The following is a 21457-nucleotide window of genomic DNA, read 5'->3' on the forward strand; positions in this document are numbered from 1 at the left end:
CGGTACAGCTACGAATTTAGTATACTTGGATGATCTCTCGAAATCGCGTGTAAAGTTCATCGAAAATTGTGCGTAAGAAACGTATCCGTGCTCGGAGCAGCCATTCGATTCGATGGATGCAAAAACTTATCTTCGTTGAAATACCTCGAAGCGTGGTTCTCGAACTCGTTCTTTGTACAACTTCGGTGATTCGATCTCGGTTACGATGAATCGAGATTTCGCGGCACATTTTCTCGCCATCTGCCGATATCGCGTTCGTATCCAACGGGACGAAACGACCGTCACTTTCCAGTGTATCGCGAGCTCGGAGAACGCCGGTCCTCGGCTGAAAAGATGGATCTTTCCCATCCTAGAAAGAGAATGCCGAGGAAGCACGGCGATTCTTTTTCTTATCGTTGCGAAAACTGATCGGCATACCGTGTGGCAGCGAGCTGACGGTACACCGCGGACCCGTGCACGGTAATCACGACTTAAGCACCGTATAATTATGGAAAAGTTTGCGGCGCAGCCGCCGCCATTGTTCCCTCTGCGTTCAATGAATTACAGATTGGATGGTAACAGGCGCGCGCGAGTTCGCGCAACGGAGAAAAAGAGAGGAAAAAAAAACGGAAGAAAGAATAAGAAAAAAAAAAAAAAAAAAAACGAAGGAGCCGCGCCGAACACCCACGGATATTCAACTCGCGATTCGCTTTGCCTCGCTTCCTACTGTACCGCGAGTCCTTTTTTCCACTCGCGAAATTAAATTAAACTCGAGAGCCGAATGGACCCAACGTGCACGGCGTTACTTCGAAAGAATCGATTTCGTTGCTCCGAATCGAGTACATTCTTCGAAAATGTTTTGGTAGAAGCTCGCTCCGGAATCTTTGCTCCTTCGTTATCGCGCGACTCGAAAGAACTTCGAAGGGGATTTTCTTGAATCTTTGGAAAGAAATTTCGTTCGAGTGGATGTTTCCAGGATTCAACGAAAGGAACGCCTTATTAGATCTTTGATACCTATGGAAGCTCTCAAATGTTCGATTTCTATGGAATTTCTCAGACCTTTGATACCTATGAAATCTTCTAGATCTTCCATGTCTATAAAACTTCTCAAAGATTCTCTATGGAATCATAGGTATCAAAGATCTGAGAAGTTCCTTAGGTATCGAAGATCTGGAAAATTCCATAGGTATCAAAGGTCTGAGAAGTTTCATAGATATCGAAGATTTGGAAGGTTCCATAGGTATCAAAGATCTAGAAAATTTCATAGGTATCAAAGGTTTGAGAAGTTTTATAGACATGGTAGATCTAGGAGATTTCATAGGTATGAAAGGTCTGAGAAGTTCCATAGGAATGGAACATTTGAGAGACTCCATAGGTATCAAAGATCTAGAAGATTCCGTAGGTATCAAAGGTCTGAGAAGTTCCATAGGTATCGAACATTTGAGAGATTTCATAGATATCAAAGATCTAGAAGATTCCATAGGTATCGAAGATCTAGAAGATTCCGTAGGTATGAAAGGTTCGAGAAGTTTTATAGGTATGGAAGATTTAGAAGATTCCATAGGTATGAAAGGTCCGAGAAGATCCATAGGTACCCAAAAGGTCTCGAAAGATATCCTACGAGTACCGTGTCGCGTGTATCGGTTGCCACATTGTTCGAGTAGCCTGCCTAGGATCTCGAGTGTACACTGTTATCTATCCTGCGGTTTTCTCTATCGACTTCCACGTGTTCGGGATCATCCGTATCGAGTCTCGAGGATCTTGACTCGGTCGAGTGGAGTCCTGCGAGTACCAAGATATACGTATACCGAAACGTATCGGGTTCTACGATTTCGGAGTAGGCCCCCTTATCGCGTCTCACGAATCTGATCGCCCGCGCACGTGGATCTTACCAGAACTCTGTGTTCCTCCAGTACAGAGAGTCATTCGAACCGAGCAATGACATTGGAATTGCACGAACGAAATGATGTATTCTTCCTAAATCGTTTCGACGAGTTCTTCGCAACATTTACGGTATCCCATGATCGCACTTCTATCGAGTTCCACCTAGTTCGAGATCGTTTGTATCGCGTCTCGAGGATCAGAACTCGGCCGTATCGTGTCCCTCGAGTCCTAGTTCGTTGGTATCGCGTTCAGAACGTCCAACGAATCTGTGGTGAACCTAATCGCGTCCCGTTAACCTAAATAGCGTTGCAGAAACGCAGCGAACGGATTCAGGATCGTTCTAACCGAGTCCCAAGAAGTTGGACAGGGCCTGTATCGAATACCGTGAACCCAAGACCGTTGCGTATCAAACCTTACGAGTCCTGGGACATGTGTATCGGGTTTCACCGTTTCGAGGTGGTCTATATCGAATCCCACGGAATCGGGGTCGTTTTTATCGATTCCTACGAGTCCAGTGACGTCAGTGTCGTACTCCACCGTACCAGATATCGTCGGTATCGAATTCTCACGAATCCAGGATCCACTCCTACGAATCCTTCTACCCTGAGAATTCCTGTACCGAGTCCTAGCTAGCCTCTCCTGTATCGTAACCTTTCAATCCTTTCACATCCGTATCGAACACCACGCGTCCGTAGTCTCCAGTTTTTCGAATCTCGAGAGCTTTCGTTTCGACTCTCCTTCTCGAGATCGTGTTCGATCGATTCTTCGAATTCCAACGTTATCGTTATCGTTCCCCTTGTCTTCTAGGATTCTCGACGTACGACCAAGTGCCGCCGTTACCGTGTAAATCGCAAGTACGTCGACGCGTTTATCGGCGAAACGGGTAACGCGAAACCGAATAATTAACGATCGTACAACAACCAGAATGGAATCGTGACGAGAGCGGAATCAACGAACCGTGTCTCGTTCGTTTCACGAATATCCCCTCTAGCCTCCGTTCGGATTCGAATTATCACGGTTCTATCGCAGCTCGCTCCGTGCATCGTAAACATTTCGTTTAACAGCGTTCCGGTCCGATCGGGGATCGAAAAAAAAGAAACAGAAGAAAAAATCGTTTTTAGAAGCGTACGGGAATTAAACGAGATCGTCGATTCGAATAAGAAACGCGGCACGACTCGATACGGTGCGCGATATACGTACATAGATCGTCCATGGCAATTGGCGTCGTTGCGGCATAATTTAATAAACTTCGAATCGCGTACGCGCGAAGATTACGTTCAAACGAAAAGCGCAAAGAACTCGTGATAATAGTCCGGCGCTACGGTTATTTAAAAGTTAAGTGCCGCTTATAAATAACGCTGTTACAAAACGACGGTGTGGGGTGGTGGGTGGGGGGAGAAAGAATCGTTTTACGGCTACTTTAACAGCTTTATTCCACTTCACAAAGGGGGAGCATCGTAACACGGAGGTGAGCCTCTTTACTTCGGTGATAAATGTACGAACGTTCCACGTCCTAGGACGTCTCCGACTCGGGCAACGTCCCAGGGCTCTAACCGTTCCTCCTTACGCCCATTAGCCCGAGCGAAAGAATTCTTCGATGCGGCCAATAAAAGCCATATTATTTTACATGATTAGAAAGTTACCTGATGTAACACAAGCTATCCCGCTCCACGGAAACCGGTTGAAGTTCCGCTACAGTAGAGCATCGGAATCTTTACCGTGTGTACGAACGAACGGAGAAGAAAAATCGGAGCAATAAAAGCAACCGGCAACGAAAGAATTAGACTCGGCGTGCAACGTCGAACAGAATCGTGGATTCGCGACTAGAATGAAACCGATCGAAGAGAGGAAGCTGTGAAATAACGATCGAGGAATAATCGATACGGTATAATACACTTATGGACAAGAGTTTCCGATCGAGATACTTTTGATACTTTGGAGTAGCGAGCAACGGTACTGTGCGAAAATCTTGGGAAATATTCACGTAGGGAATACAGTAGAAATCTTTATATTTTTCATTCGATGTGAGGAACGAATGCACGAAAATATTTCACTGTTTGGGTAGATGCGTTACGCGAATTGTAACGTTGACGTTTTTGAGGATTTTGAAATTTGTAGGTGATAACGTCACGATTCGAGGATGTTTCTTGTAGTATATCGAGTCGAGTGCAGAGACACTTTGAGAATCTACATCGTGAAAATTACCCTCGAGTGGCTATTTCGGTGCAATAACCACCCGAAGGGTTCGACCGAGTTAGGACATTTGTTTACCCTCGATGTAAATTTTACGTGCTCTGTACAAATTTGTACTCCGACGAAAACGAATCTCTTCGATAAATCTCGTAGCTGCGAAGTGTCGAAGGATCGCTGCGTGAAATCGTTCGATTCGATGTGAATTGCAACTGGAATATCCTGGGTTTGCTTCGCTCTCGATAGATCGGTATCGTTGAATTTTCCACGATTTTTCGCCACCGTTTCGCCAACGTTTCCGAACTTCTTCGTTACGGTGCGCGTGAAATTTTTTTCGCCACGATTCCCACGATTAGGCGCGCGCAACACCGTGAATAATTCATTGGAAACTAATAAACGTGTACGTACACCTAGGTTGAAAAATCGTGGCGCGATCGAGAAACGTGCACCCGGTTGACTCGTTCCCCGACTTTTGCGCTCAAGTGTACACGAAGGAAAAGGCTACCGCCGTTTACGAATTACGAAATTCTTTGCTCAAAATTCGTAACGCGCGTTCGTTCGCTCGTTAAACGTTTCGTTTTATTACACCACGGTCTCGTACGTGGCGAGCTTCATCGCGCCGCGAAACTTTTTCTTTCTTTTTTTTTATTTTTCACTTAATTCTTTCTCCTTTCTTTTCACTCGTTTTTCCCCTGCTCCTTTTTCGGTACGTTTCTCGATCCTGTTAACGCAATGGTATAATACACGAACGGATCGTCGTTTTCGCGATCGTTGACCGAAAGTTGGTTTCACGGGGCGGTGGAAACGGCAGAAACTAATCGAGAGACTGTACACGGAAACGTTATTACAATTGCTGCATTTGAAACGTTGCCCCGAAGGAAAAGGTCCCTCATAAATGCTCGCGGTGGAATGCGCGCGCCGATGTAGTGGAACAATTTATCGCCCCGTATCGAATATTTCGAGTCGCTCGACGCATTCCGGCGCCGATCTTGTCCGCACCAAATCTCTACGGGCCACCATAAAATATCCGCTGGAACAGCCTGTCGGCTCAGATTTACGGTCGATCCTATCGGCGCGCATTTCACGATTCCGTCCCGGACGGCCACGGGATAGATTCGCAAGATTGACAAAAATATCTCCCCGAACGGATCTTCCTCCCGGTGAGATTTACTTCGGCGGGCACAACTCGCCGGTTTTCGTTACAGAAGAATCGTTGCCTCGGAATAACCGAATTCATAATTAATGAGGGACGCGATCTCGAAGACTTCCGATCCGTTTGCGGGCCGATCCGCTAGAAACCGTCCTCGCCTCGATGGGAATACCGAAGCGGACGCGCGCGTTTCGCTTTTTCTTTCAATTCTATTTCTTCGTTTTCTTTTTCGGAAAATAACGAGAAAAAAAAATGGTGGAACCGCGCGTTTCGCTTTTTCTTAGAATTCTCTTTCTTCGTTTTCCTTTTCGGAAAATAACGAGAAAAAAAAAGGAATTGTGGAACACACATTTCACTTTTTCTTTTCATTTTCTCTCTTCGTTTTCCTTTTCGGAAAATAACGAGAAAAAAAAATTGTGGAACGCGCGTTTCGCTTTTTCTTAGAATTTTATTTCTTCGTTTTTTTTTTTTCGAAAATGATGAGAAAAAAAGAAATTGTGGAACCCGCGTTTCGCTTTTTCTTAGAATTCTATTGTTTCGTTTTCCTTTTCGGAAAATAACGAGAAAAAAAAGAAATTGTGGAACGCGCGTCGATTGAAGAGCGTTTCGACGCATTGTTTTCAGGAGAGTTGTTCAGGACAACGTCGTTGTGGATCCTCCACGGTAATTTATTTCGAAAGAAAAAAATTTCGATAAAACGGGAGTATTTTGTATTTTTCTCCTTGATACCTTGCGAAATTTTCGCAATTCGAGTTGTCAGATTCGGTTAAACCTAACGTGGAATCTCGACTCAAGAACTACGGGAGAGAAACATCGATCGATTTGTTTTTACCGATGCATTATCCTCGTCGGTGTTCCCGATCTCGGTGTGTGCGAGACTTTTTGCAAGTTTCAGTTTCCTCGTTGACCGGTGGAGGGAAATGTTTGCGTTCCGATCCTTGGAACAAAATGTACCGTGAAAACGTGAAATAATAAAGATTGCAAGATTCTAGACCGTTTTCTCGCAACCTCGGTCTCTCCGTTCCGAGAAACGAGCCGCGCAAATGACTTCGCATAAAATTAACGAACAGGGAAACATCGATTGCTCTCTTACGTTAGAAATTCCAATAAGCTCGCTGGATAGAATTAACATCGAAACGAGCTCGCGGTTCTCGAACAATAGATACGCTTTTTCCTTCCGAATGAAACACGAGTCGTGGCCGCTCCTCCGATCGTCGATTCAATTATCCGCGTAATTATTACGCTACCGCTTCGGTGCAATAAATTGGTATCACTGTGCAAACCTGGTCGATAGAAATCGGCGGGCGCGATCGTTGGAGAAAACGTGGCATAGAAAGTAGCAGATAACGTTACGGGGAAATTTAGCACGCCTGAAGAATGTAACATTTTAATTCGTACGTATCTTTTATCGGCGTTTTGCAACAATGAGTTCACCGATCTCCCGAGACTCGTACGTGCCGACCGGAAAAATGTCTATCGTTTCTTTGTTTCGTAGAGGCAACTCGAGGGAAACATTCTCACAGCGGTACGTACAGGGTGTTCGCGAGTTCGCGAGTTCGCGGTAAGATCTTCGAACTCGCAACATCGGATCATCGACCATCGATTGTGAACTCTTGCTTTCCCAACGCTAGAGTTCAATCTCGATGCGGGTACTGTGAATCGTACGAAAATTGTGGATAAGGTACTTGTATAAAAGTTTTGTCGAGATACTTGACAAAAAATGACGATTCTTGTCTCACAACGTTCAGTATTCAAAGTCGAGCCTTTAACTTTCGATACGTGACTCTAAACTTCGTAAGTCCCAACCCCCAACACTCGAGATTCGACTTTCGAATTGTGAACCTTTACGATCTCAATGCTCGAGTTCAATCTCGATACGGGTACAGCGAATCGTACAAAAACTGTGTACAAGATACTTGACAAAAAATTTACGATTGTTATCTCTGAAGATTCAATATGCAAAGTTGAGTCTTGAACTTTCGACGTTTGACCCTAGACTTCATAAGCCCCAACCCTCGACCCTCGAGATTCGACTTTGGGATCTCGACGCTCGATTGTGAACTTTTACGTTTCAAAAGCTCGAGTTCTATCTCAATACGGATACAGCGAATCGTACGAAAAGTGTATACAAGATACTTGACAAAAATGACGATTATTATCTCTCAAGATTCGGTCTTTAACTGTGAAAGCTCAAATTCTCGATATTTGAATTTAACCCGAACGAAGTTACCGTGGATCGATACTCGAGAAAAAAATAATAATCCTCATCTCGGCACGCTAAACTTCCAAACCTGCGAACCCACAAACCGTGAACTCTCGAATTCTCGATATTTAAATACGATCGTGTTAAGATTACCATCGTCCGTAAAAACTCGAACCTCTTCGAAAAAAGACAACGATCTTTGTACCCCTCGAGGGTGAACTCTCTAACGTAAAACCTCGAGACTCGATTCTCGACTCGCGACCCTCAACCCTTAACTTTCACCGTACGACTCCGACCGGGCGTTGTATCCGCTACGCTCGTCGCGACGAAACAAAGGAAACACCTGTTGTTTCTCAGTCTGCGAGCGCGAGTCGAAGAAAAAGAGTCTCAGCGACGCGTTCCAACGAGCGCAAGATTTATGTCATAACACGGAAACGGTCGTGTTTTCAAAGGCATGGTGCGTCGTCGTCCAGCCGCTTCGCTCGTTGAGAACACGCGTCCCGCGCGATCCCACTTTTCACGGTGACCGCGCGAACACCCTGTATAAGCGCGTACTTTCAGTCGATCGGCGTAACGAGGCTAGAATCCAGCCCGTGATTTCATAGCAGGCCAACGCATGCGGGACCACGCAGGCAGAACGAGGAATTTCCTTAGCAACCGGGAATTCAGATTCGTGGTTACAAATGAGCCTGGCTATAATTAGGGAGATGGTATCGTGTGAGAAGGTGCGCTACGCTGCCGGCGTGCCTCGTGTTTGCCCGCGTGCTGTGTGGATGGTTTGTCTAACGACGCGAGAAGGCAATAGCCTCGAACGAGCAAAATCGACGTTGTTGCGGAAACCTTGGCATTGAAACTGTTACCGCCTTCGCCGTCCCGCCACGCGTTTACCACTCGACCGCGCGGATCGTGACTCTTCGACAATGCGCGCCGGTGCTACGACGAGTTCTATCGATCGACGACGCAACAACGATGTCTTTATCGCCCGTGTCCTCGACCACGCGACCGTGAACCGAAGATTCGAACGAAACGTAACGCGTGAAAGTCGAGAGATAATTAACACGCGGAAACGAACCTGCACGGGGGGAAGCTCGTCAAACGACACGTGTGCCCGCACACGAACGCAATTGTGACCGATCTCTGCCATCTTTTGTCACGCGATAACTCGTGTCATCGATCGAGAGTCGTCAGTGTCTCGCGATCGTCGAAATTCTTTGGGGATAAATAATAAATGAATAAATGGGGATAATTAATTACCGGAGATGTTAGATTTGAATTCTCTGAGTCTTTGGTCGTTTAGGAGAATGTACGACACTAGTTTTTTAACGTTAAAGTATCGTGAGAAGATACCAAGGATGTGTACGAGTACAGGAGCAGTCGAACGAGCGTATTTTGTAATTTTAATTGCAAGGTGTACGATGTGTTGGATCGTCGCAATTGGTAATCGTCGGCGAAAAATTGTTGAGAGAAACTTTGGTTTCTTGGAAAATCAAGAACGTCGAGAATTACGGTGGAAAAATTCGGAGTATCTGTGAGTTGTGGGTTGATAGAATTTGACTTTTGTAAAAGTAATGGTTTACAAAGTAATGGTTTTCGATGGAAAACAACGCAGACGGGGATCTTGGCTCTTTTCACATCGTATCCACGGGAAGTGTCGCTGAGAGGACGACGGTGAGACGAATACGGTTACTTCCCCCCTATCTGTGAAAAACAGGGAGCCGCGCTAATGAGCTTATTACGGAAGCTCTATTAGGAACTGTCCGATCTCTTACGAAGCTTCTCGCTTTTATCGACGCGCGATCCGGTGTGTAACTAAAACTACGATCGTAAAAAAAGAAACTTATTCACGAGCGTACATAAACTTACAACGAACGCGCTACGAATCAAAGTGGACGAATCAACGTGTGCGAATCAACGTGGACGAATCAGCGAGTAAAATCTCGTCCAATGTGTATTCCGAAACACGATCGCCACGAGCGGAGCGATTCGACGATAATTAAACGCGAACATACGTCGAACTTCCGTCGCGAGTTGTTCGCACCGGGCACATTAATCATGTCGGCGACTAAACGCCGCGATAATCCGACAACATCTATGAATCATCGAATAAAACGTTCTATCAGCGAGCATTTGCCGAGACTTCGCTCTTCGTTAGATTTAATCGCAGCCTCTTTAACTCGAAACGGACCTCCCACTAAGAAGACGAATAACGCATTTCCGTCCCGCGCACGATAACCGGGCGTTCCCGTACGAGATCGCTCGTTTCCTTGAAAACGGGAGAAAAATGTGAACGACACGGGACAAACGACGCGCGAAAAACCTACGACAAAAATACTTTACCTTTGGTCAAAGGAGGAAGGGAGCTGGATAGAAATGCAGTGTAAATTTCGAGGTAATAATCGTTTCTACGTTAACAAAGCCGCGAGTGAGCAACGTCTGTTAGGTATCGACGCGTTCTAGCGCGTCCGATGCTCGGTTTGAACCGCGCGCCGTTAGCCACGCCCGCCCACACCCCCCACCACCGTTCCCGCGAAGCGTATCCGATTACTGGAAAAATCGGAGTGGGGGGTGAGTGGTACGGTCCTAGCGCGGCGGGAATTCAGTCGCGCGACAACTACGGCCAGCGCCGCCGCGTTACAATGTAAGCGAGCGCGAAACTTTTTCAATTAGCGATTCTAGTCCCTCGGCGATATTCTCAACGCTCGCAACCGCCGGTTGTAAATGACTCTTACCGTGGACAAGGCAGGTGCATGTACCTTCGCACGCCTTAATATATTGACTGCGCCGCGCGCGGAGTTTCTCCACCGCATCGGTTATTCCGCTCTCGCACGCCCACGCCGCGGATGTAACTAATCGCATTCCACGATTAGAAAATCCGGGCGTGCCCTCGACATCGCGATGCACATGTTCCGATAAAGTCTGGTATTTCGCGGCCGTGTACTGTTCGGTGCCCTGAGCGCAACGGAGGATGCGCGCGACCAACGATCACCACCGACGCGTTTCTTAAAAACGGGGTCGTCGTTTTTAGTTTCACGGTCGGGGGTTCGATCGCGCGCGAGACCGTCTCGTTTCGCGGGAAATTCACGTTTCCCTACGCGGAACGCCGGCTCGTTTCGCGCTCGTTTCTCAAATCGGTTCCCCGAGCGACGAGAAATCCGTCTTCGTTGTCTCGCGCGCCAAATTGCGCATCCGCGGTACCGTTTCTTTGGTTATTTTTTCAAACTTCGCGCGTTCGTCGTACCGTGGACGAAATGTAGGAACGAATAGGATGAGAAGCGTACGAATCCAGATGTACGTACCTTATTGAACCGGTGCGGAGCGTTCGATTCGTGACAATCGAGCTACGAGTGTTTCGCAACGGAATGGAAAGACGATATTATTATTTGTACCTCGCGTTTCTCGTACGTACGCGTCAATTGTATCGAATCCGTACCGTCGTCCGTGTCGTAAATTTTAAACGGAAAGATCGAGATCGAAGTACACGAGGTCTACTTCGACGGTATCGATCGATCGACAACCGTTTGCGTTTCGAATATTTCGCGAAAGTGCTTGGCTCGAAACGAGGGCACGAATTTAATACATCGTACTTTCTTTCGAAACGAAACTTTTCTTCGACACTTTCGCCGATACGAGGCGGAAAAGAAGTTGCGCGAAAACTTTAAAGAACTCTGCCCTTAAAACATATAACTCTATATATAGGTCGATAACTTGTTTCAAATACTTTTTGTTTAAACAAATGATCCATCACGAGTAAACGATATCAGTATGCGTGGAAAGTCGCAATTATAACGTTCCATGGACGCGAATTTCATGCAATCCTCAAAAATAGAATTTTTGAACTTCCGGGCGCATCCGCGTTAACGCGATCGTTTCTCATTAGAGAATAATGCCGAATCCCATGGAAAATACATGACGCGGAATTACCATGTATAACGGAACGAGATGGAAACGGTTATATGCATAGCGTCTTGAATATGCATTGTCGTCATGAATTATTCCCTTCCATTAACCGGTTAATAATGCGCGTTGGCTGTACTCACCTCAACGACGAAGTAAAGAGGATCACCAGGAAGGGCTTGAACGGCGAGGTAGCGGCTGGCGGACACCAGGGGTTGAAGGCAGGACCGCGCAGCCGTGACACCGCTACCACGCATGCTGCATGCTTCATTTCGTCGCCGCTACGCCCAGCGTCCTCACTGCGATAACAAAACCAAGAAAATACAAATCGATCGCAAAAATGTTTCGGGTATGGTCTAAACGTGCCGCTAAAACTTTCCGAATCTATTTAAATTCCGAATCTATTTAGATTCCAAATCTATTTAGATTGTTTTGGAACATCTCCGTTCCAAAGTCACAGAACGCGTACAAGTTTAAACAAATTTCTTGCAACGAGAATCTCGCTGCGATAACAAAACGAAGAAAATACAAATGGATCACAAAAATGATTTTCTCGAGTACGGTCTAAACGTGCCACTAAAACTCTCCGTTCGAATCTATTTAGATTTCTTTGGAACACCTTCGTTCCAAAGTCATACAAAGCATACACGTTTCAACAAATTTTGTGAATTTCACGTGAATCTCACTGCGATAATAGAACAAATAAAAAACGAACGGATCTCAAGTAAGATCTAAACGAACCTCTAAAACTCCGTTGCAATCTATTGCAGATTCCGAATCTATTTAAATTTTTGTTGGAACACCTCCGTTCCAAAGTCACGGAACGCGTTTAGACAAATTTCATGCAAGGTAAATTATCGAAATTACTTTGAAATCACCCACGATAAGTAACAATGAACTACAAACGAAACGTCGAAAGAAACGATCCGCGTTTCGAGGGCGAAGGTCGCTTCAAGTTCGCTTCAACTTAGCTCGGTTCCAGACGATCGAAATCGTTCTTCTATCAGGTGTAGCGCAACGTTAGGGGTTTGAGAAGTTCAAGGCCGCCTCGATATCCGCTCGCGGATCGATCGCGTTTCGTCTATTTCGTTTACGACGCAACGTTACGTTCGCGCAACGTACGAAAAGATTGTTTCGCGCTTAACCAGCGATTCTTTCCACGAGAGGGATCCGTTCCCTCGCGAAAGGAATGCACGGTCAGCGATCGATCCTTCGAATTTCGATCACGTTGCGGTGAAATCCGTCCCGTTGGCCGCTAAACAACGTCGATTACCAAATGTTCGCGTAACGCGGTCGAAATAGAAGTGGCCTACCGGATTGGCCTCGCGTCGGGCTATCGACCAGGGAGTACAACGCGGCGACGAAGATAACAATGTACGAAAGAGCCGATAGGAGTATGCTAATGGAAACGGTAACCGGTCGCACAAATCACGGTGGCATTTCCAGAGAATCCTGCCGCAGGAACCGGAGGAGGAGAGGACGTGGACGAGGACGAGCCGGAGTAGAAGGAGGTGGGACTACGGCTGCACGCTTTACGATACGTGTGCTGAATCCCCCTCGTGGGTCTCGGTCCACGGTAAATCACAGAATCGCTCCCGGCATTACTCCATTTTCATCTCCGTGGAACAAGAGGCGGTCGCGTGGACGGAGAAACGGATGGTCTCGCTCGCGCCGGACTCGGGCACCCGCTCGTAAATCGACCGGACAATAAGTCTTCCAAAAATGCAACCGCGAGGGCATCGGGCTCTCTCCGTGGAATTTCGAGATACACCCCCCTACACCACCCCTACCTCCACCTGGCGTCGATTAATTGTTCCAATTCCTGACCGAATCGTCGCGTTGTATCTCGATTCCGAATTACGCGCAAACTCGGGAAGATCGGTACGATCGACACCAAGAAGAGAAAATCGAGAACCTGGTGTATCGTTCGGGCGTTTCGCGACGAAGATCAACCGACGAGTTGGCTAGTTGTGCAATGGTACTTCTCTCGGGAGGAAAACGAGTTACGTGGAGAGGCCAGTTGACGCGGTAGCAGAGAATTTTCGTCGACGAGTTCGATATATTTGTATTTTTTTCACGAGTTCCCTGTTACGGGACATCGAAAGGATTGTTGGCCAACTCGTCGAAAAACCATGGTGAATCGCACATTGGTGATCTTTCCGCGAAGAAAACGAATTTTCTGTGAAAAGAACCTTCTTCTCGAGTTCTTCGTTAGAGGGTAACGAAGGGATTACGTTCTCGTGTAACTCGTTCGAAAGTAATAACTAACCGTACAGTGGAGTTCTTTCCACGTTTCGAATTTTCTTTCTAAGGAATTTTCTTCTTTACAAGTTCTCCGTTAGAGAGCAACGGAAGGGATTACGCTCTTTTTATACGTACAGAGGATACGACAAAAGTAATGCCAGACCGAGAAGTGTGCGAGACAGTGAACAACGCGATTGTAACCTTCTTTTCTTCTTTCTTTTCAAGTTCTTCGTTAGGGAGTAACAAATAGGATTAAGATTATAACTTTCTTTTCTTCTTCTTTCTTTTCGAGTTCTTCGTCAGCGAGTAACAAAAAGGATTACGTTCCTTTCGTACACAGAGAGGATACAACGTTAAAAATAACGCTAGTTCGCAAAGTATCCAAAACAGTGGACGACGCGATTATAATATTTTTTCCAAGTTCTCCGTTAGCGAATAACAGAAAGTATTACGTTCCTTTCGTAGACAGAGAGGATACAACGTTAAAAATAACGCGATACGGAAAAATTTGCGATACAGTGAACGAGGCGATTATAATTCCGAAAGATGACGCACTCTCCCGCGAAAGAAAAGAATGTCGAGGTATAGTTGGCTATCGGAACGGTTCGAGACGGAACGCGCGACAAAATTAGCCGCCTCGGTGTCTGGCAAGGCGAGGATACGGGTCAGTGTCGAACGAACCGCGTTCGACTGACCGCGATCGTCGATCGAGTTTAGACGATCGAGAAACGAATCGACGAGGAGGTTGCGCTCTAACGGCCGGTTCGATCGATTTGGTCTCGGTCGCGAAGCTCGGCCAGCACCGCGAGCTTACGGGGTCCGGGCTATTTCGGAGTCGCCTCGCGATTCGACGAAGTCGCCACGGGTAATCGACGAAATTGACTAATGGACGATCCGCGAGAGAGCAGAAAGGAGGAGAAACCATCTACCCGCGGAGGGATGATCGATGGGATCCATTACCGAGAGACGCGTGCAATCCGCCCACACCCTGAGGAGCCCTCGCTCTGTCCCTTTTCCTCGATCCTCCTCCCTCCTCCGCAAGCCCCCTTTGCCCCTGTTCTTTTCCACGTACATACTCGTAGCCAGAGTTGTCTATTTCTCTTTCTCGGGTGCCTCTCGGCTTGCAGCACGTTGATGCATTTACTCGCTTACCGGTATAACTGCCGCGCCATTATAAAAGCCGGTCTCTCCTTCTTCCTCTCCCTCTTGCCGCCTCCCCTCCCACCCCGCCACACCCCCTTATACACTCTCTCTCCTTTTTTCTCTCTTACCCTCCTACCCCTCCCCACCTCTTTTCCCTCGAGCTCTCGGTCTCTCTTTCTCTCTCGGACCCGATAGCCAATGCGTTTCGCAGCCGTTCAACCTGCGTCCCTGTAGCATTCTCCTCGCGATCACCGACCCCGCGTGTACCGACTTCGAAGGAAAATCACGGAGAGCGAATTTTTGCGCGCACGTGTGTACGCGCGTACGCGCGTACGTGGAACTTTCCCCCGGGTCGAGTAACGGGGGTGGGGGGGATTCGGGGTTGAACGGATCCGCGAATGGGAAACGGCGAACGTAACGATCCGAGATACGAAGAATCGAGCACGTGCTTTTCTACGCAACGTACTTTTCCTACCGGAACGGGGTGGATTTCGGCTCCGATCTATCGCGAAAGAGAAACGATCACCGATTCGGAGTCCTCTTCTTTCAAGATGATATTGTAACGCGAGTCAACGAACGAAAGCTTCCTCGAGATTCGAGGTAAGTGGTAATTAATGCACGTGTGCATAGGCGTCGAACTTCTTCCCGTTGAATTGGAAAATTTGGAGTACAAAGGGACAAAAGGGAAATAGAGATCCATTTAGAGTCGACGTTGCGAGCTGTGAATCGAAAGCTTCCTCGAGATTCGAGATTAGTAGTAATTAATGCATGTGTGCATAGGCGTCGAACATTTTCCCGTTGAACTGGAAAATTTGGGGTACAAAGAGATAAAAGAGAAACACAGATCGATTTAGAGTCGACGTCGCGAACCGTGAATCGAAAGCTTCCTCGAGATTCCAGATAAGTAGAAATTAATGCATGTGTGCATAGGCGTCGAACTTTTTCCCGTTGAACTGGAAAATTCAGACTTGAAACAGACAAAAGGGAAACAGAGATCGATTTAGAGTCGACGTCGCAAATCGTGAATCGAAAGCTTCCTCGAGATAAGTAGAAATTAATGCATGTATGCATAGGCGTCGAACTTTTTCCCGTCGAACTGGAAAATTCGAGATTGAAAGAGGCAAGAGGGAAACACAGATCGATTTAGAGTCGACGTCGCGAGCCGTTAATCGAATGCTTCCTCGAGATTCGAGATAAGTAGAAACGAGCGCGCGAGGATTCACCCTGCGAACGAGTACCGGGGTATCGAATTATGACGATATCGACGCCATTCCGTGCATCGCGCGGAGAAACGATCGCCCGACGACGATAACGACGAAACACGCGTTGGCGTATCATTAGCTGCTCTCTCGGCGTATCCCTCCCCCGAGCCTGTCCTCAGCGTTTCCTCGCGACGAGAGCCACTCGGATTATCAAGATTTTATTAGCCCGCGCGTACGGGCAATCGTGGAACGCTTTATCGGTCGCACCGTCGACCTTTGTACCCAGTCCCAACGTCCGACAATTAGCTCGCCTTTGGCATCGGTATGCAGACCTCCTCGCCGGCTCGGAAAACGCATTCCAGATATGGGGATGCGTTCGAGCAAACGGGCTAGGCCTAGTGCACCGACCTTACTTTACAGCGTGCTCGTTTTCGATGCGCGAATCTAGTTTAGACTAGTATCAAAAACCTATATAATATCGTTCGAGACTTTCCTTTCGAAAATCGCGCGCCAATGTGCCCACGATGGACCATAGTACTTCTTTGTTTCGACGTAAAGACCCTGATTTGTTTCTCCATTTTTCAACGATACTTCCACCGGAGAGTTTCGCTCTCGATATCCACCTTCTGTAGTAAACCTTTGCAAGTTGTCACGTTACATTAGACGACTAGACCAACCGAGTAAATATAAACACACATCCGTGCAACACCGTGCGATGGAATCTCTTCGTGCATCCGTCAGAAAGATTTTACACCGAGTCTCTACGAGCAAAAATCTCTCGTACGAGCAAACGACAGATCTAGGCTGACGGTTGGTTGGACACCGGTGTCGTCGAAACCTATCCTTCGCGAGGATGCTTTCTCCGTAGAGTTTCGCTCTCGATAGCGAAACCGTTCGAAGCTCGGCATTGGGCGTTGTTAACGGGTGGATCCGATTCGTATCCGAAAGCAGAAGTTTCCACGGATCGGCAGGGATGAAAGAACCTATCCGCGACGGGAGCGCCCGCGACTGGTTTTATCGTTCGACGAAGTGCGACGTGCATGCACGTAGGCGGCGGTATATAAACAATGTGAACTACATTCCAACGGCATGAGTAACCGTGTCTTGCGCACTCTCGCCACTCTTCTCGTCCTTTTCTCAGCGCCGATGCAGCCCGCGCGTACAAATCTAATTACCTAGCAACCTACCTACCGCCAGGGGGAACAGAGGGGAGGGAGCCCGACCGAGGAAGGACGACGAACGGAGCGCCTCTTACCTCCGTCCATGTTTGTCGCCGGCTTAACGACGTCGGGGCTGGAGAGCTTGATACGCGACCAGAGATCCAAGGGAACAATTTCCCTCGATACGTACGCGACAGAGATCTCATAAGCCTGTCGACGCTCCCTCAGGACGACGCTCGAGCGTCGCGAGTACGCTCGGTGAACGTACGACACTCTCAGAGGACACTTTCCAGATATCGCGGATTTGACGCCTCGCGACGATCGGGACCGACCGAGCCATAGGCGTAACCATCGAAACTTTCCTCGTATCATCGAGTTGCAACCGTAACGCGATGCACGATGCACCGTCGCGTTGCACTCGGTACCGAGCGAACGAGGTTACGCTACTTTTACTCTTTAGACGAAATATTGGCTTGTTCGGGAAGTTTCGTTTTCCAAAATGGAGAATGTGTAATTCAATGAAATGTTTGTACATTGTACAAAAATCGTGTTTCATTTTCACTAAAAAAAAAACGAAATGACTTTTCGTACAACCTAGTAGATCGACGTATATGTACTAACAGAGTCATCCAATTTTTTTGAAACACACTTTTAGGAGTATATTCCCAAAAGTGTGGTAAATTTAAGTTGGAAACTGTAGCAATGGATTTGAAACGTGATGCAAAATGTAGTGTCTTGAGAGATATTTGGAAAGTACTTTGGACGTTACAGCACGTTTGAAGTGTATTTAATAGTATTAGAGTACAAGTAGCGGACCCTACGATCTTGGAAACTTTATAATCGTCTTTAGAACGATCGTAGTGATCGATAAGTGTAACGTGCGAATCGTTGCACGAGAAATCGTTACGTTCGTGGCTTCTATAACAGTGAAAATTTTGAAGTGGTGCATTTAGAAATGAAACTTTTACAGTTCTAACTACTTGACAGATCTTTCATTGTAGCAATGGAGGGAAGTAACCTCGAGAGATCGATCGATATCGTTTCGACTGTAGTAGAAACGCTGAATACACAGCCAAGTGGTCCTGAACCATTCCTCTGCTCCCGCGTTAAATGTTCACCTATCGAATTTCGTCCAAAGAATCAACGGATGCGTTCTTGTCGTCCAATATAATTCCACGGACAAAGTTCGCTCGTTCTCACGGTTTCTTGCTCGCTCTCGCCGTCCCTCGACCCCGATAAAGGCGAGCGAGGCAACACCGATCGAATTTCACATATCTGTCCGATGAGTTGTCGCAGCTCGGTCCCGAGCGTGTGATAACTTCTCGGGCAATACCTCGAGATAACCATGGTCGCGAATCGACCCGATCTCGAATAAACTAGACAATATCTATCGTTGAATACTTCCCCGAAGCTAGCCACAGACTAGTCATAGCTCGTCTTTCATTTTTTCTCGTCGTTACTTTTCTTCGATACAGTCGAAAGTATTATTAGGTTGTTCGTAAAGTAATATTGTTTCTTTTAAGTGAAAATTAAACACGATTTTTTTTTGGAGTGTATAAACATTTTTAATTAAATTATATACTCTCCATTTTGGAAAACGAAATCACTTTCCGAACAATTCGGTATAATCCTGTGGTTGTCCGTTAATTTGAGAACGTTCGCGTTGATTTTCACGTGGTACTCCACGCGAGAACAAAATACCTCTCGCTAATGGAAAACTCGAAATCAACAATAATGATACGCGCAACGATCAAAATTTTTCCACGCCGAACGACGTTCTAGCCACACGAAAGGTATTCGTTTTCCTGGGGAAAAAGCACGTAATCTTCCCTGTGGTGATTTTCCACCGGTAGAATCAAAGGATTCGCAATCGCGTCGTCCTTACGGTGCTTTGGTAAAATCGAGGAAATTGTAATCGTCAGTTGCAAACCCGGAAACATTCGCGTTAATTTCCTTCGCGTACTTTCCCGTAGCCTCGCGAGAAACTCGTAACGCCCTCGTTGCCGCTAATGGAAAACTTGAAAATAACGACAAAAGTTCTTTCGTATCGAGCTACGCTCTCCCCTGCACGAGGTTCGTTTTTCTCGTGGAAAGAGCTAATCGAAATATCGAATACTTGCGAAAACGACCGCACTCGGTTCGATACTTTATCGACTTTTACCTCGTCCAGATTACGAAGACAGATTCTGTCTAAAATTTCAAACAAACACGAACACGACCTACCCGAGCTGAAACTTCAAATAAATGTAAACACGCTCAATCTGGTCCGAATTCCAAGAGACTCTAAAAACACCGTATAAAAACCCACTGATTTTGAATAAATTAATTCAGTTTCAATTTGTAACTCGTCACACTTACTATTATTATTACATTTACTATTATTTCCACCGATCCTAAACCTATACTACAATTATCATTGAAGTGATCGCGCGCATTACTTCGAGTTGTATAACGATCAGGGAAAAGATCATCTCGTTATTTCCTCACACCAACCCCTCTTTAAAGACACCGCATAAATCCCACTGATTTTGAATAAATTAATTCAGTTCCAATTTGTAACTCGTCACACTTACTATTATTATTAAATTTACTATTATTTCCACCGATCCTAAACCTATACTACGATTATCATTGAAACGATCGCGCGTATTACTTCGACTCGTGTAACGATCAGGGAAAAGCTCCTCTCGACATTACTTTACAGAAGGAAGTTCGATAAACGAACAGTAATTTCCACTCGAGACGGCACAAGGCCCGATCGTTTAAAGTTCTCTTTAAAACGACGAAAGTCTCGTGGCAAGATCGTCGCGTAACGTTACGCGCGAGGAAGTTCCCACCTCGTTCGGTTCCCCCGGTAGTAAGTGTCGCGCGCGTATCGACTCGCGGAGAGATCATTTTTTTTACCATTTTAGCAACGGTACGCTAATGAAAACGTAACGTCGGCGTTGGTATCGCGGTCCGATTGGTCGTTATCTACTGTTCGCGTTCGGCGCGAATAAACGCGCGATATCGCGGTTAGTGTCTCGTGGAACGAGAACCAGTACATCTCCCGTGTCATTCGAAACTGCAGAAGCCGGGTAATTAGACCTACGCGAGGAATGCGGTTTTCCCGCCTCGGCCCTCTTCCTGTCCGTTCTCGTTCATCTTCCGCGCCGCGGCAAAACGGAGAAATCGAGAAAGGCGACTCGAACAGAGACAGAGAGAAAGCCCCCGGGAGCGGGCCGCTCGGTGGACACGCACACGCCGGTGTTAATTAAAAGGCACCGGGGAGCAGCGTGCACCGTGCACCGTATTCGACCTACGCGTCCCTCCACCCACGGGCCGACGAATGCATCATGCGTGGCATACGCCGGCCCTCGCCATGCGGCGCATTCCAGTAAAGTCCCTGATCTCCTGCCCTTGCGGTTTAGCATTCTCGTTAAGCCGCGCTGGAATGCCCTCCGTTTTACCACCACCGCCACCACCGCCACCGCCGCCGCCGCCGCTGTTATTCGCGGCCACGAATAAATCGACGGATTTATGAATAATCCGCCGGCAAATTACAGGAGCGGCCGATTAGATCGTAATCGATTCGAGCCGGGAAACAACCCGTTCTTAATTGCAAAATGATTTCCTCTTAACGACGCATCGATACGGAGAATTTATTATCGGCCACGGTACCGAGGAGGTGTACACGTCGCGACACCGTACGCGCGTACAGATCGCACCACGTTCAACCGCGACGAAGCGGACAACGAATGCGCGAAGCGTGGCACGGGCGCTCCCCGTCCATGACCAATAAAACACCTCCGTGGAATGAATATCTGCCGAAACGATCATCCTGCATTCGAGCATTCCCCGTAATATCGCAATTTTACCAAGCGACGCCACGTTGCGTTAACGCGTCACGGACCCCAACACGATCAACGATGCGCGTACGTATAACCTCGGCAATTTCGAAAAAACGACACCCGTAGGGAGTGGCCCGAGAACGACCGGGAACTCGACTCGGGACGAGATTCGAGCGACGAAACGTCCAGCGGAGAACGGTCCTTTGGTCGAGTATCGGACCGAATTTTTCTTCTTTTTCACGGTCCATGTTCGAAACGATCGAATAATATTGCAACGCGAACGATCAGTTTGACAAAAGTTCGATCTTCGTACGAGAAGACAACGTGTCTACGGGTTGCGCGTAGATGTTTGGGAGAGGACCGAGGAATCGCGGAGAGTGTTGTTTCCAACGCTCCGAAACCCGTGTTTGTAAATTTCTGATGTTACGAAAGGATCGAAGAGGACAAGAGCAACATTCTAGCTTCGATTACAAAGGAACGAGGTATTGCGAGGACACGATGTATACCTTCAGTATACATCGAAAGAGGACGTTACAATTGGAAGGTTTAATATCTCGAGAACGATCCGGTCTCAGAGT

General features: G+C 47.0%; 1 protein-coding gene across 5 annotated transcripts in view; it reads right to left on the reverse strand.

Annotated features, from left to right (window-relative positions):
• The window catches only part of LOC143154095 (protein expanded), a 125589-nt gene that overhangs the window by 49094 nt on the left and 55038 nt on the right, over nt 1-21457 (reverse strand). For all 5 annotated transcript variants that reach the window (XM_076325910.1, XM_076325906.1, XM_076325907.1 and 2 more), the window contains one exon: nt 11444-11599. In XM_076325910.1, coding sequence (XP_076182025.1) covers nt 11444-11557 — 114 coding nt within the window. In that variant the 5' untranslated portion in view covers nt 11558-11599. The remainder of the gene's footprint in view (nt 1-11443; nt 11600-21457) is intronic.

Source organism: Ptiloglossa arizonensis, chromosome 13, assembly GCF_051014685.1.
Source record: "Ptiloglossa arizonensis isolate GNS036 chromosome 13, iyPtiAriz1_principal, whole genome shotgun sequence".
NCBI classification, from domain to species: Eukaryota; Metazoa; Arthropoda; class Insecta; order Hymenoptera; family Colletidae; genus Ptiloglossa; species Ptiloglossa arizonensis.